This window comes from Epinephelus lanceolatus, chromosome 19 (assembly GCF_041903045.1).
Source record: "Epinephelus lanceolatus isolate andai-2023 chromosome 19, ASM4190304v1, whole genome shotgun sequence".
NCBI classification, from domain to species: Eukaryota; Metazoa; Chordata; class Actinopteri; order Perciformes; family Serranidae; genus Epinephelus; species Epinephelus lanceolatus.
Genome location: NC_135752.1, coordinates 6297419 through 6311112, shown reverse-complemented (window position 1 = coordinate 6311112; position 13694 = coordinate 6297419). Strand labels below are relative to the sequence as shown.

At 39.9% G+C, this 13694-nt stretch overlaps 1 protein-coding gene across 1 annotated transcript; it reads left to right on the top strand.

Annotated features, from left to right (window-relative positions):
- The first annotated feature begins 1426 nt into the window (after positions 1–1426).
- Positions 1427–13377, top strand: c19h2orf42 (chromosome 19 C2orf42 homolog). The gene is made up of 9 exons (XM_033646072.2): positions 1427–1541; positions 2714–3895; positions 6315–6434; positions 6586–6696; positions 7063–7167; positions 9107–9214; positions 10960–11060; positions 11826–11988; positions 12061–13377. Exons 2-9 carry the CDS (start codon positions 2764–2766, stop codon positions 12291–12293), a joined length of 2073 nt encoding a protein of 690 aa, XP_033501963.1. The 5' UTR covers positions 1427–1541; positions 2714–2763; the 3' UTR covers positions 12294–13377.
- The last annotated feature ends 317 nt before the right edge of the window (positions 13378–13694 follow it).

Below are 13694 nucleotides of genomic sequence, written 5' to 3'. Positions count from 1 at the left end.
TCCACCTGAATTTTCTGATCAACAGGAAGATTATTTGATAATAGATCAGTGGTTTTCATCACTCAAAGAATTGTGAGGATGTGCTGCTTTTCTCTTTTATGTCACTGTAAATGGAATATCTTGACTGTTGGCCAGACAAAGGAAGCTGCTCTGTGCTCAGGGAAACCATTAACAATATTTATTATATTATATAGGCTTATCAGTTCAAAAAAAAAAAAAAGAACTCGATATGGAAATAATTGTTGCAGCCTTAAATAGCAAGGCAGGTGTATATGCCAAAATGGGTAATGGCCTCTGACCCTCAAGTTACAATTAGGTAACAGTAATTACAATAACTGCAACTGTTAGTCGATGCTGAATGTACCACTGAAATACAGTGTATTTGACATTATATGGGCCTTTTTAGCCAATCTTGCAATCTTGAAGCCACATGATGAGAAGGGCCTTTTTTAGGTTTAACTAAATAAATCTGTGCTTAATCAGTTACATACATGCACAGACAGTGGGAGAAACTGGAGGGTCAGAAGGGGCCTAGTTAAGCCTTAGGGGCCCCTTGCTTTATGAGTTTATAAACAGTTGTTGATTTACATTTAAACTAAACAACTGAGTTGATATAAAGTCCATGAGTTGATTACCAAGAAATAATCACTACTCACCTACTTAGGTTATTCATTGTGTGTGGGGTTTTTTCACCAGTCATTTGTAACCTACTACCATTATCTGGTTCCATGTTCTCCAATTTGAGTATTTACTGCATTTTATGTGGTTTATATCACTGTAAACTGATTATTTGAGGGTTTTTGATTGTAGGCTCAGAAAAAACAAGACATTTGACCACATTCATAGGCTGTTTTTCTCAGTTTTCAGACAATTTTGTAGACTACAAAATTGATTAATCAAAAACATGTAATATGTAAAAGAACATAATCTCAGATTAATGTGTTTGCAGGTTAACATTCTCTGTACCCATTAATCAGAGTCACAAATACTTCATTGATCCCTGGGTGGGAATTGGGATACATTACAGTAACTCTAATATAAAGCACAGAGAATTATAATAAAGTATAAAAAGCAAGTATGTAAAACATAAAAAGAAAATTATGTGCAGTATGCTACAATGTTTAACACCAGTATGTAAAATATTAAAAAAATGTTTAGTATGTGTAATATGTAAAGGTTGTAAAAATATAAAAATACGAGCATAATGCAACACTAATGATACTTTAAATACAGTGGGAGTGGATACATTATAATGTGAGATTCACTGAGTGTTTCTAAAAGCTGAGGTCAACAAAAAAACACCTGAAAAGTAACATTAAGTCAAGCGTTCCCCGCCAATATAAATGGACTACACCTTCCATGATTCAGCGCTCCCAGAGAGGCCGCCCCCCCTTTTTTGCCCCACGTGACGGTCTCCGACCAATGGGGAGTGTCGTTACAGGCGCAATGCGGTTGTCGGGATGTAAGGAGGAATGGCGACGGTCGAGACGGTTTTGGAGGCCAGAGTGGAGCTGATCTGACCAAACAGAAGCCAAACACAGGTAGTTTAAACATTTGTTTCAAAAAACACACACGCAGTAAATCCGTGTGATACCTGGGGGTGTGTTACAGCGACCTAGAGCAGCATTTTAACATATTCGTAGTACATTTAAAGCATAAAGTAATTTAACTTATAGTGTAGTCAAATTGTCAGCAAAACTTAAGAAAGCAATATGATTTTTAAGTTAAGTATTGCAATTTTAAAATTTTATTAAAAAAGCGAGATTTTGTCTTAGTCACTTTACACACAATGTGTGATACAATTATGTCACTTTATACTACTGCCATAGTAATATTACACTGCACTGGCTTAACCTGGTTTTTGATTGTTTACAACCTGTTTACATGTCAGAATTTATATTTACATTTTTTGTATTTCCGTAGGCTATACACTGCCATTTAAAAGTTTGGAATCACCTGTTATACTGATGTTTTTTTCTTTCCTTTGATAATGTTTTTTTTTTTAGCAGGTATAAAAACAGCATAATTCAGATACCAAATGATTTATTTACATTTGGAGTAGTTTTGCCCCAAAAGAAGAATTAAATGGTTCAAACCTCCATTTAGTTGATGTCCTCAAACTGTTTTATGACAGTGGAGAATACTGTTGGAACTTGGATTTTGATTTTGTTTTCTAGTTTAGAAAAGTCCAAGTGTTCCTCGATCATTATTGATCCTCAGTGGTGCAACTGGGCTCTCAATATTGAGCTAAGATTTGTCAGACCGTGTTATGGTCCATAGTAAACAGGAACCAGTTTCTATTTAAGTTTGTTCACCTTTTGATGTTCAGCTTTCAGTTTCTTTCATGAGTGACTGCTGATTCCTTCTCTTCTTATTCAACTGTTGCTCAGAGGGCTCTTTGTCTCTCTCTGCCCTTTCATTTGACAGTCTGGCTGAACCACTGTACAATGTTTTTTTCTCCATGTACAAAACAAACCCTTCACATAAAATATCATCTCTTTGTAAAGAGGACCATCTACAACCTAAAAGCATGAAAGACCATCCAGAAATATATAATAGTCATTTCAGACATCAATCAAGCTTTTGTGGCAGGAGATAACAAACTTTTGATTGGTTATATAGTTCACGTTTTCTTGTAATCTCCACAGAAATGTATGTTGTGATGAATGTATGAAGCTAAATGTATGTGTTTCTTTTTCCCCTCTCTGTCCAGTTTGAATCTCTTCACGTCTGACTAAACTGTTAGTGATAAAGAGTCCCAAAATGGAAACTGAAGTAACAGTGTCCTCCTCATCGAGTGTGGTCTCAACCTCCGCTCCTCAGACGTCCACTGCTCAGGCCAACCTGGCTGCAAAGCAGAGAGACAACAGGAAGACGTCCACAACTCCCGCCTTCCTCTCCAATCTGGGGAGGGCCACATTGCGGGGCATTCGTAAGTGTCCACAGTGCGGGGTCTACAACGGCACCCGTGGGCTCAGCTGCAAGAACAAAGCATGTGGGATTTCCCTCCGAAATGCGTCTTCGGCAGCGGGCAGGAGCAGCAAGAAATGTGCGGTGGAGGTGGTAAAAGTGATAATAGACAGTGAGGAGAGAGCAGGGAAAGAGCGCGAGGGTGGAGGAGAAGTCCTGGGCAGCAGCTCAGGTGGAGGAGTGCAGGTGTTTTCAGTGTGTCATAGAGGAAGAGGAGCCACAGTGACACAGTTGGGCTTTGTTGAACTTGTTCCCACTGATACTGCTATAGCAACAGGTGACGGTGCCACCCTGCTGACACGCATCAATCTGGGCCGCTGCTTTTTGCCATCCTGCAGGCAGGGTCAAAGGTCAAATCAGGGGGAGACAGAACCAGCAGTGGTCAGTTCAAAACAGTCCTCAGACAGCCTCTGCATCCACATCAAGCAAGCAATAGAGTGTAGGAGCTGTGCAACGCCACTGACCTTAAAGAGCTCCATCCTTGAGGGTTTGCAGGCCTCCATTCAAGCCAGGGAAGAGCTGTGGAGGCTGGCCACAGAGTCTCCAGGCCCACTGGTGCAGCGTGTCGCAAAAGATACCCTGGTAGTGAAGTGCCACACAGATTCCCAGCATCCTCTGGGGCTGCTGCATCTCACTGTAGGTGCAGGCGGACTGTCTGAGGTTTCAAAGAGCGAGAGAAGGGGAGAAAAGCAGCAGCAGCAGCAGCAGAAAGATGCAGTCTTCCACTGTGCCTGTCAGGTTAGCAGTAGCAGGAGAAGTAAGCCTGGTGTTGATGGAGCAGGTGGATCCACCAACTCTCATCCTCCACCTCCCAGCTCGGTCACGTCACAGCCATGCCTTCACTTTTACGCCTGTGTGTGTGCCTTTGCAAGCGATGAGAAGCTGGCATCAGAGTTTGCTGCTTTTATCAGCTACACCCCCAGTGGTACAGTAACCGAGTCTGTTTTCTTCTGTCAGTTTAAAGGAATAGTTTGATATTTTGCTTTCTTGCCAAGAGGATAAGAACCTCCACTGGTTGCCTGACAACATTATGGTGATGACTGGACTTCAGCCATAAAATTATCCACAACCACATCTTGTAATTTTTACACTTCAGTTTTCAGTATATAGTTGTATTGAAAACAAAACGCAAAAACATTTTCAGACTTTTCTCTCTCATTTTTGCCCTCCTAAAGAAACTGCTTTCTCACCCAGACCACTTTCAGACAAAACATAAAACTGGCACATGCACTTAGTTGCCAATTTTTTAGGTACACCTAGCTAGACATAGATCAATCAATCAATCAATCAATCAATTTATAATTTGTCACCTGAAATCATATATATATATTTTCAGTGAAATGTAATCTTTCAGTTCCTTTGGTTTTTGTGTGACAGGGTTTTCATTCAGGATCCTTGTGGCCTTAGTGTAGAAGCTCTGAGCCTCTCAGTGCTGGCCTGGTGTAACCAGTACCTTCTTCCTGACCTCGGCAGGGGAAAAAGGCCAGTATCCAGTTGACTGAGACCTTTGATGATTCTGCTGGCCTTATTTTTGCAGTGCCTGGTGTAAACATCCTTTATGCACAGTAGAGCTGCACCTGTAATGTGTTCATCTGAACGAACCACTCTTTGCAGGGCATTACTGTCCTGTTCTGTGCTGTTTCCATACCAGGCAGTGAGGAAGCTCTCTATGGTGCAAGTAGAGTAGAAATTCCTCAGTATTTTAGGGGATTCCCGGTGTTTCCTCAGGCGTCTACTATAAAAGGTCTCTGCCTTGCCTTTTTCACCACTGGGTAAGTATGCAGTACCCAGGTCAGGTACTTGGTAATGTGGACACCAAAGTGCTTGAAGCTTTCAACCCTCTCCACTGAGGACCTGTTAATATAAAAGGGGGGTGTAGTGCCATTCCTACTTCTTCCAGAAGTCCACTACCATCTTAGTTTTGGTGACATTCAGGAGTAGGTTGCTGTCCGGACACCGGTCGGTCAGGTCCTCTTAGTCTAATATAACAGTCCTGGATAAATCCTACCTTTATTAAGGTTGTAATGTTCAGGTTTTTTGTGTAAACTGTTTAAGAGAGAGCACCACAAACTACATCCCACAAAAATGACCATACAGTTGATTCAGTGCCTCTCTTAAACTGTTTAAACAAAACCTGAACACTGTAACCCTTGTGAAGATAGGACTTATTGCAGCACTCCTGTATTGAACTGCATTAGTAATGACTAGGAACAGTGGTGTAGTGGAGGGTATACACAGGTATATGGAGTATACCCACCTCTTTTTCTGACCTACCTATAAGCCAAAAAGACATTGAAATATAAAGGAGAGTATACCCACTTCCCCCTCTGTAATCTACCCAGTAGTATACCTGCCTCATCAACTACCCCTACATTGCTTGCTAGGAAGGTGCACCGAATGAACTGGCAGCTGAATGTATTTACATTTAATCCACCTTCAAAGGATCCTCGCTCTGATCTCAAGGTCCCAAATCCGAATTACAGCAATCATAAAAAAGAAAAAAACAACAACCTGAGCAAAGATTTATAACATCAGTGACCTCTACCCTGAGATATCCCACAGGAAGACTCTAGTCGTAAAACTTTAAAAAAAAACTTTTGAACAGTTGATTAGCTATTTGATGAAAAAATCCATTGTGCACTATTCTTTTCATCTCTTAATCATTCCTGTGCTTATTTTACTTTCAAACCAAGCAGCAGCCTCTGGTACTGAAAATGAAGCCAATGACAAAGTGCCAAAAACTGCAGTTCCTCTAGTGGCCACTTGAGGGTGGCTCCAAAAGTGAGTCAGTGTCCATAGACCTCCATGTAAAAATGCTCAACTTTACAGAAAAAATAAACATGTTTACAGCCTGGTACAAAAACAGTTTTGGTCTCTGTAGCTTATTTCCCCTCATGGCAGCTGTACGGGGGTGAATTTTATATAACTCAGCCTTTTAATGATTATTAAAACTTAAAGTTGTGCATAATTAAGGGCAGGTCACTTTGAGTGACAGGCTATAAGCGCGGTGTCACCACAGCCTATAAGTCAGCTCCACCCTCTCATCTCAATATGGTTACTTCTTGCTTCAAAAGTCCAAGATAGTGATAGCCAAAATGGTACTCGAGGCACAAACCAATGGGTAACGTCACGGTAGCTGTGTCTATTATTTATACAGTCTATGCTTCAAGCAGAGCCAGTCTAACTGTTTTCTCTGTTTCCAGTCTTCATGCTAAGCTAAGCTTCTGGTTCTACTCTCACCAAAGAAGCAAGTTTTCTTCAGAATATCAAACTATTCCTTTAATGTATTCTTTGGTTTTGTTTGACCTGTTGCTAATACCATCTTTCCCCCTTTTTTTCTTTAGGTGTGCAGCAAAACGCCTGCTGTAGAGCAGTTAGTCCCAGTGAGAAGCCTCTGCAACAGGCCGAACCTGTCAACTCTCTTCATAAATCAAAGAAACTTCGCCTGGATGAATCTCTCTCTGGTGGTTTCATCTTAATACCTTCTGAAATATCACTTATCATTAATGCAGGATGATTCCCCAAAGTGTGTTTGTCTGAATCTTCCACTGTCCTCCCTTCTCTTTCTGTCTTTATCCTTCTCAACCTGTCCTTAAATTTCTTGCCTCCATGTAGCCCCCTCAGTGGTCTCTGTCTCTGGGGTGGGGAAGGAGGGAGTGTCAGCCTCCGGCCTGAGGAAAGCTGGTCAGAGGAAAGCCCCTGGTGCTGGTGGGCTGAAGGCTCCAGGTGCTGCCTGTCTGCCCTCCCCTCCCTGCCTTTTCATCTTTCTGCTGCCTAAATCTGTCTGTTAAAGAGCTTTACAACGTCTTAGACATCTGTCTCTATCTTTATCATCCCTCTGTCTAATCCTGCAGCACTAATCCTGATCCACTGTTGAAAAGAACAGGGTTGCACTGTAGTGGACATAGAGCATATTTTAACATTCAATTTGCAAACAGTTCTAGGCCTTTTTAATTAAACTTGACAGGCCAAAGATTTACAGATGTTTAACAACTAAATATCTGTTAGGAGGATGGTCCACCCTGATACTAAAAAGATAATGAATGAGTGTTTGTTGTGCTTGATCTTCTAATCTGAGTGTTCATGTCTCAGGGAGTACGCATGTTGTGGATGAGCGCATAGTGACGATGGGCTTCCAACAGTGGCTGGCCAGCGTCACAGAGAGGATCCACCAGACAATGCACTACCAGTTTGATGGTAAAGCTGAAGTTTGTTAAGCACACTGTGTGTTGATTAATTATTTCACTGCATATACAGTATGCACTTGGGGTTCCACATGTTGCTTTTATGTGTTGTTGTCAAAAATTAGGTGAGAGAATTGATCCCACTCTCATATCAGTACATTAAATATGAAGTTGCAGCCAGCAGCTGGTTAGCTTAGCATAAAGACTGGGGACAGGGGAAACAGCTAGCCTGGCTCTGTCTAAACAAAATCCACCTACCAACACTTCTAAAGCTCACTTAATGCAACATATCTTGTTTGTTTAACATGTACAAAAACCAAAGTGTAAAATAACAGGTCGTAGTTTTCAGAGTAAATGTGAGCCAAATTATTTCTTGGCCAGGTGAAGTCACCACCCCACGGAGGTGAGCTTAGCTAAGCTAAATGTCTCTGTGTTACCAGTAGGGATGTACCCAAATATCCAAATATGGGGAAGCACAAATAATGTGATAGTTACAGATAGTTCTGTTATCACTATATTCTGCCCCCACTGAGTGAGTGCACAGTGGGCAGCAGGCTGACAGCTGACTATTCCTGGCTATCACTCTCGCATCAAGGCCGAGGAGGTGTCATGTTAGTGAATAGTGAAACAAAAGCCTGGTGTGGCAGCTGGATGTCTTTCAAACCCCTGTAAATTATACATCAAAATGAAGCTTACAACCTGTAGTTTTTAGCTGCATATGTTAAATGTCCCCCATTTAAAAAAAACCCAGTCCGAAAATTGAAACACCCCCTCGATGTTTTACCTCATACTTTAGAAAAAATTAATCCATTCAAGATGAAACATTGCGTAGGTATCAGCCATAAGTTTCATGGAATTTTGACTTAGTGTCCACTATCACCAAGCACCGAGTACCAAGTATTTCATGTTTTTTTGAAACAGATGGATATAAAAAGAGCTGGAAAATAATTGTGGCATTAAGAAATAGAAGTCCCCTGAAATAAATAAAAGTAGTCCATTGAAAAACATCCTCAAAAAACAAACAAACAAACAAACAGACAAATATATTTTACACCATTATTAAATCATTTTGATGCTTTGAAGGCACAACAATTTCATAGCTAGTGAATATTAGGTTAGAAAATACATTTGCCGGATTCAGTGTGACCTCTGGTATGAACCCCACTCACTCCCAGTGTTCTTTCAGAATACAGATACAGATAATGAAGTCTTTGGATACCTTTAGTTTCCAGATGGAAACACTGGCCAAACCTATAAAAATATAGTCATCAAAACGGACATGATCCTTTGACTGAAATAAAATCTGAGAATATGGCATACTATGTAATGGCATATTGGCTTTATTCCTAGTTAATCACCTTATTAGGACTTTATGAATTGATAGTAATCCATTAGTAACAACAGTTGTGGGCTTCTCGGTAGTAAAAAGAAAATATTTGGCAGGTTTATATGTAATGTCAAGTTATTAACCAAATTTGATGGATGACTGTAGAAGGAAAGCCCTTCATTAATGATTTCATAACATTTATAAATGTCATTAATGAAAGGTTCTTCCACTACAGTAGTTTTTCAGATATTGAGGAATAATGTTTTATAGATTCATATTGGGTTTTCATAAGTTTGTGTTCTGGCCATATGACGCTACAGCCAAGCCAAAGCTAATCTAGCCAGTTTCTGGCTGTAGCCTTATATTAACCACACAGACTAGATGGGTATCAATCTTCTCATCTAACTGTGTGGAAAAAAAAGAGAATTCACATATTTCCCAAAATGACTATTTTTATAATGCATAATAAGGAATAAAAAGGATTTTTCACAGTCTGGCAACCCGTAAGTCTTAATCACTCCACACTGAACTATAAACTCCCTCAAACATGTTAATCTGATGACCAGCTTTGGTTGTTTGTTGCATGCAGTAAAAGAAGTTGTTGGTGTTGATGTTTTTCTATCAGGGAAACCACAACCTCTGGTCTACCACATCCCACAGGAGTTCTTCAACGCTCTGCAGCATCGTCTGTCGCTGGGCTCTAAGAAGAGGAGACTGCCAAACTTCACAACAGGTGGATCATTTACTTAATTATATTAATTATTTATTAGACATCATTAATTGGTGATTCTCTTCACACTTGTGTTCCTGGAAATCTGGAGCTACCAGTGTTTGTACTGCAATACACCCAGATATCTCAGGTAAACACTGCCACATTTGGTGGAAAGTCCATTTATTCAAATACAGTTTTGTGGTACTTGTACTTGACTCAAGTATTTCCAAGTTATGCTACTTCACACTTCCTACTCCAATACAGTTCACAGGGAAATGTTTTACTTTTTACTCTTCTATATTAATATGACAACTGTAGTTATTTTGCAGATTAAAATTGTACATAAAAAACAAATGATAATCTTACGAAGTAGAGTGCAATGTTAATGATTAAACCATTGGCTCCCAACCTCTATTGACTTGGGACCTTTTACAACTAAGCAGTATGTGTAGTTTTGGCCTCTTGTTACATTTCAGAAATTGTTAGAAGTTTCACATTGTTTCATTTAAATAAATATTTGAGGCCCCAAGAGGAAAAAATGTCCAATATTTCACAAAACAGCAAAGATTAGAGAACATTACAAAAAATGAATAGACATTTGCGTAGCAGAACTCTCCAACCCTCATTAATCATCTCAGATTTATCTCATGACCCTTTGGAGGTATTAAAACACTGCACTAAACCACCTAACTATATGTAAAGTAGTTAAACAGTAGCTCCACCTCAACCAGCTACAGTAGTAATGCATCAGTGTTAACACCTAAAAATGTCAGATATAATATTATCAGCCACAGGGGCTGATCTTTAGCAGAACAAATCATTTTACTTTGAGATTTTAAGTACATGTGTTGACAATACTAGGGCCATATTCACAAACATTCTGAGAACACTCAGAGAGCTCCTAACTCAGTCTAAAATTGTTTTGTAAGGAGTCCTAGCTTAGGAGTGATTTAGGAGAGCTCTCAGAGCAACTCTGATCAAAGAAGGGACAAAAACTTTTACCTAAGTGAGGAGGTGTGGGTGATCCTGTTGCGAGGTATGATGTATTCTTTTAACAAATGTGATTGGTTGTCACAGACACGCCCAGTGCGAAAACCCAGTGGAAATGAAATGAACTACTGACTGTGAAAGCTTTGTCACTGTTTGTGTGGTCACTCTGCCGATGGAAGGTTGAGATAGACATAAGTCATCACTGCTGCACTGTTGCATTTTTCAAAATATGTTGGTATTGTTCACTCTAGTGTTATGTTAGTGTTAGGTGGGAAATGTGTGTGTATCCCTAATGAGATCAACCACACATATCATTCCTGCACAATCTTATTTGTTGCATTTCATTTACTCACTGTCATCCAGTGTTTGGAAAATGTTTTTCCGACCTCTTAAGCCTCTTAAAAATCCTCCCACCCACTCCTAACAGTTTTTCACCTTAGGGGTTCTTTTAAGGTCTAAGATGCTCTGTGAATAACTTATATCTTAACACGGTCCTAGTCTTAACTTTAAGGAGAAATTCAAAGAAAACGGCACAGTTCTAAGAATTTTCTTAGAAGTTTGTCATTAGGAGCAACTCTTAGTACTAGGGAGCTTTGTGAATACGGCCCCTAGAGTTTTGAATCGAGGTCCTTTATATGTAATGGAGTACTTTTACATTGTTATGTTAGATTTTTAAGGATCTGATTGAATTGTTCTGCCTCTAAACAAACCACAAACATGAACAAGACTGAAATGAACATGAACAGACTCTCTCTCTTTGTTTGTGTGGACGCCAGCATTTGTGAGAAATGATGGACTTCCTCTCGGCTCTTTCTCCAAGTACACCTGGCACATCACTAACCTCATGCAGGTCAAACGCATCTTCGACACCTCAGAGGTAAAAACACTCTGTTCTTCCCTATTTTTGTCTGCCTTGCTTTCATTGTTTCAGGATGTTTTTTTCAGTAAATCTCTCTGAACATTGTCCTCTCGGGGGCCGTGTCCACCAAAGGGTTTCATTCTGAGGCCAGTGTATTTTTTTAATGCTTTGCAATGGGAGTGCCGTGGATTTACACTGTGCTACAAACAGCAGCAATGCTTATTGGGTGTTTTATTTTTTCAGAGTGCTGAGAGTTGAAAAATATTTAACTTTGGGTAAAAACACTGTGTTCATCATTGTCACTTCAGCCGTTCATTCACAGTGAAGAAGGGTCAAACACCGTGAGGACAAACATTTTCCATGTATGAGTGTTGGACAACAACAATGAAGGAGAAATTTATTTTACTGTATATATATTAATATGTTTCCTCTAATGAACCCACACAGACTGGCAGGGCCATCCTGTCTCTCTGCATGCTTCAGCCATTCCGTCATGCAGAGCAAGTACTCTACCTTGTGCCAACATGTTTACTTACGCGGATATTCCGTATCATAGCAACCAGACGCAACCAAAGTGTCTCAGCTGAAAAAATGCTGCACATACAAAGCGCTCTCAAATGTTCCCAGTTGGGTATTTCTTGAGGAGGGCCTTGCGTTTTCAGCTTGGAAAAAATGCCTTTGTGGACACGGGGCCCTACAGTTCAGTTGCCAAAAAGCAAAAAGATATGGATTGATTCACTAAACTCCTCTTTATCTGTCTCCACCTCACTGTTTGTCCACCAGTTGCCTCTGGAGGTCTCTCAGAGTTTTGTAAAGAACATAGATGGCTCTTACTCACGTTTTCGCTGCCCTGATCCTCCGCCTGAACCAGACCTACACGAGGGATACAGGACAGATCGGCCACAGGCTATAAAACCGATGGAGCTCCGCACTTTCCTTAAAGTTGGTGAGTGACTTATTTGCAGCTGCAATAGCACCAAGAAGTCAGCTGTATATTTACTCCGCGGTATCTTTGCAGGGCCAGCAGATCAGAAGGAGGCCAGTCCGTTTGTGATCGAGTGGATCCCAGACGTTCTTCCTCGCTGTCAGATGGGAGAGCTCAGGATCAGCTTTGAATTTGGCCACCAGCAGAGCGGCCAGCCCGAGAATTGTGACAAAATGAGTGCAGTGGATAAAGGAGGCCGTAACAAGTCAGACTCAACTCAATCCAAACAAACGAAGGCTGTTGAAATCCTTCAGGTGGTTGTCTGATAGCTCTCTGGTCTCCTTATTATACACTGACAATAATAAATTGGAACTTCCTCTCTGGGGCAGTTTATCGTACATACAGTATTTGACTTACCAATATATCAATGTTATATTAGGCAATTTATAAATACTCAATTGCCATGTGAATTACACAGTGTGATACTGATCAACAGTAGTTTTAGACAATCTTGTTTGTAGTGAAGCACTTATCATAATGCCTTTTCCTCAAAATATTCATAACATCAAACTTACAAAAAACAAAAGAGAAGTATATTTTTGGAAAAATATTTAATGTTTTTAGACATAGCACCTAAACATTTTTACTCAAGACAGATCATACAACCAGTAAAACAGAAAAAACAGTCGGCTAGTGACACAAAATAAGAACTTTAAATCATTTTTTAAAAGCATTTTTAAAGTGGAAACAGATGACTTTCCAATTTTACCCTCCCCTATCATTTGCAAGTGGCGTTATTGTCGGCACCACTGTTGCGAAGAAAACTGGATGGCTTTCTATTTTCCACACAGCCTCGCAACTACCAGCAACACATGACGCACCGCATTTTGTTTTCAGCAGTTATTGTGGTTGTTCCACTGTCCGCTACTTCCACCACTGGGGATAGTTATTGCATAAAACTTACATGATAGTCTTTGGTAACTGATAGCTACCAATAGCTTCTGGAGAAAATAAAAATGCCTTTTTCCTCCCGTCTCGGTTGCACAATGGTTGACGCACTTCCTTTGTGCCGTAAATCGGGTCTTCACTTTCCTAAGAGATTGTACCTGGTGACAGACAGAATTGCGAAGTGACAACAAGGCTCACAGGGAACCAATCTAAACTTAGATGGTGTCATTATTGAATACCCTTACACTGTGCAATAACAACATTTCCTTTACAATGATAAGATAATGTCTATTTCCACTTTAAAAACGGGTAAATGTGCTGGTTCCTATGGGAAATGACACATTCTGTAGATCCTATTTCCTGAAGGTGTGAAAACATCTATGTGTGTTAAAAAGAAGGATTTTTGTCCTGATTGTTTTTCTATATTAACATAAAGAAAATAAAACACATTTAATTGACAAAGTTTCTCTTTATTGGCAAAAATAAATAACCCTCTCGTGAATGGATTAATCGATTTCCTTCTGAGGATGACATTTTTGTTTTGTAGCAAAATTTCTCTTAGGAAAAGTTAGTAAAACTATTGAATGGATCGCCATGACATTTGGTACAGACATTCCCATCCCCCATCAGGATGAATTGTAATAATAGTAGTAGTAGTAGTAGTGATAGTGCAAAATTAACTATTAATCTAGGACCATCATCAGTTCAAAATTTCAGTTTGTCCAATACTTTGGTTTATGGTCATTTAACTTCCAAATTAATTACATTCTCATCGAAAT

What these genes read in the sequence shown, in the direction of transcription:
- c19h2orf42 (XM_033646072.2), top strand. Translation starts at nt 2,764, where the DNA reads ATGGAAACTGAAGTAACAGTGTCCTCCTCATCGAGTGTGGTCTCAACC. An exon ending in TATCAGCTACACCCCCAGTG is followed by an intron (nt 3,896 to 6,314) that starts GTACAGTAACCG and finishes TTTTTTCTTTAG; the next exon opens with GTGTGCAGCAAAACGCCTGC. An exon ending in TGGTGGGCTGAAGGCTCCAG is followed by an intron (nt 6,697 to 7,062) that starts GTGCTGCCTGTC and finishes TTCATGTCTCAG; the next exon opens with GGAGTACGCATGTTGTGGAT.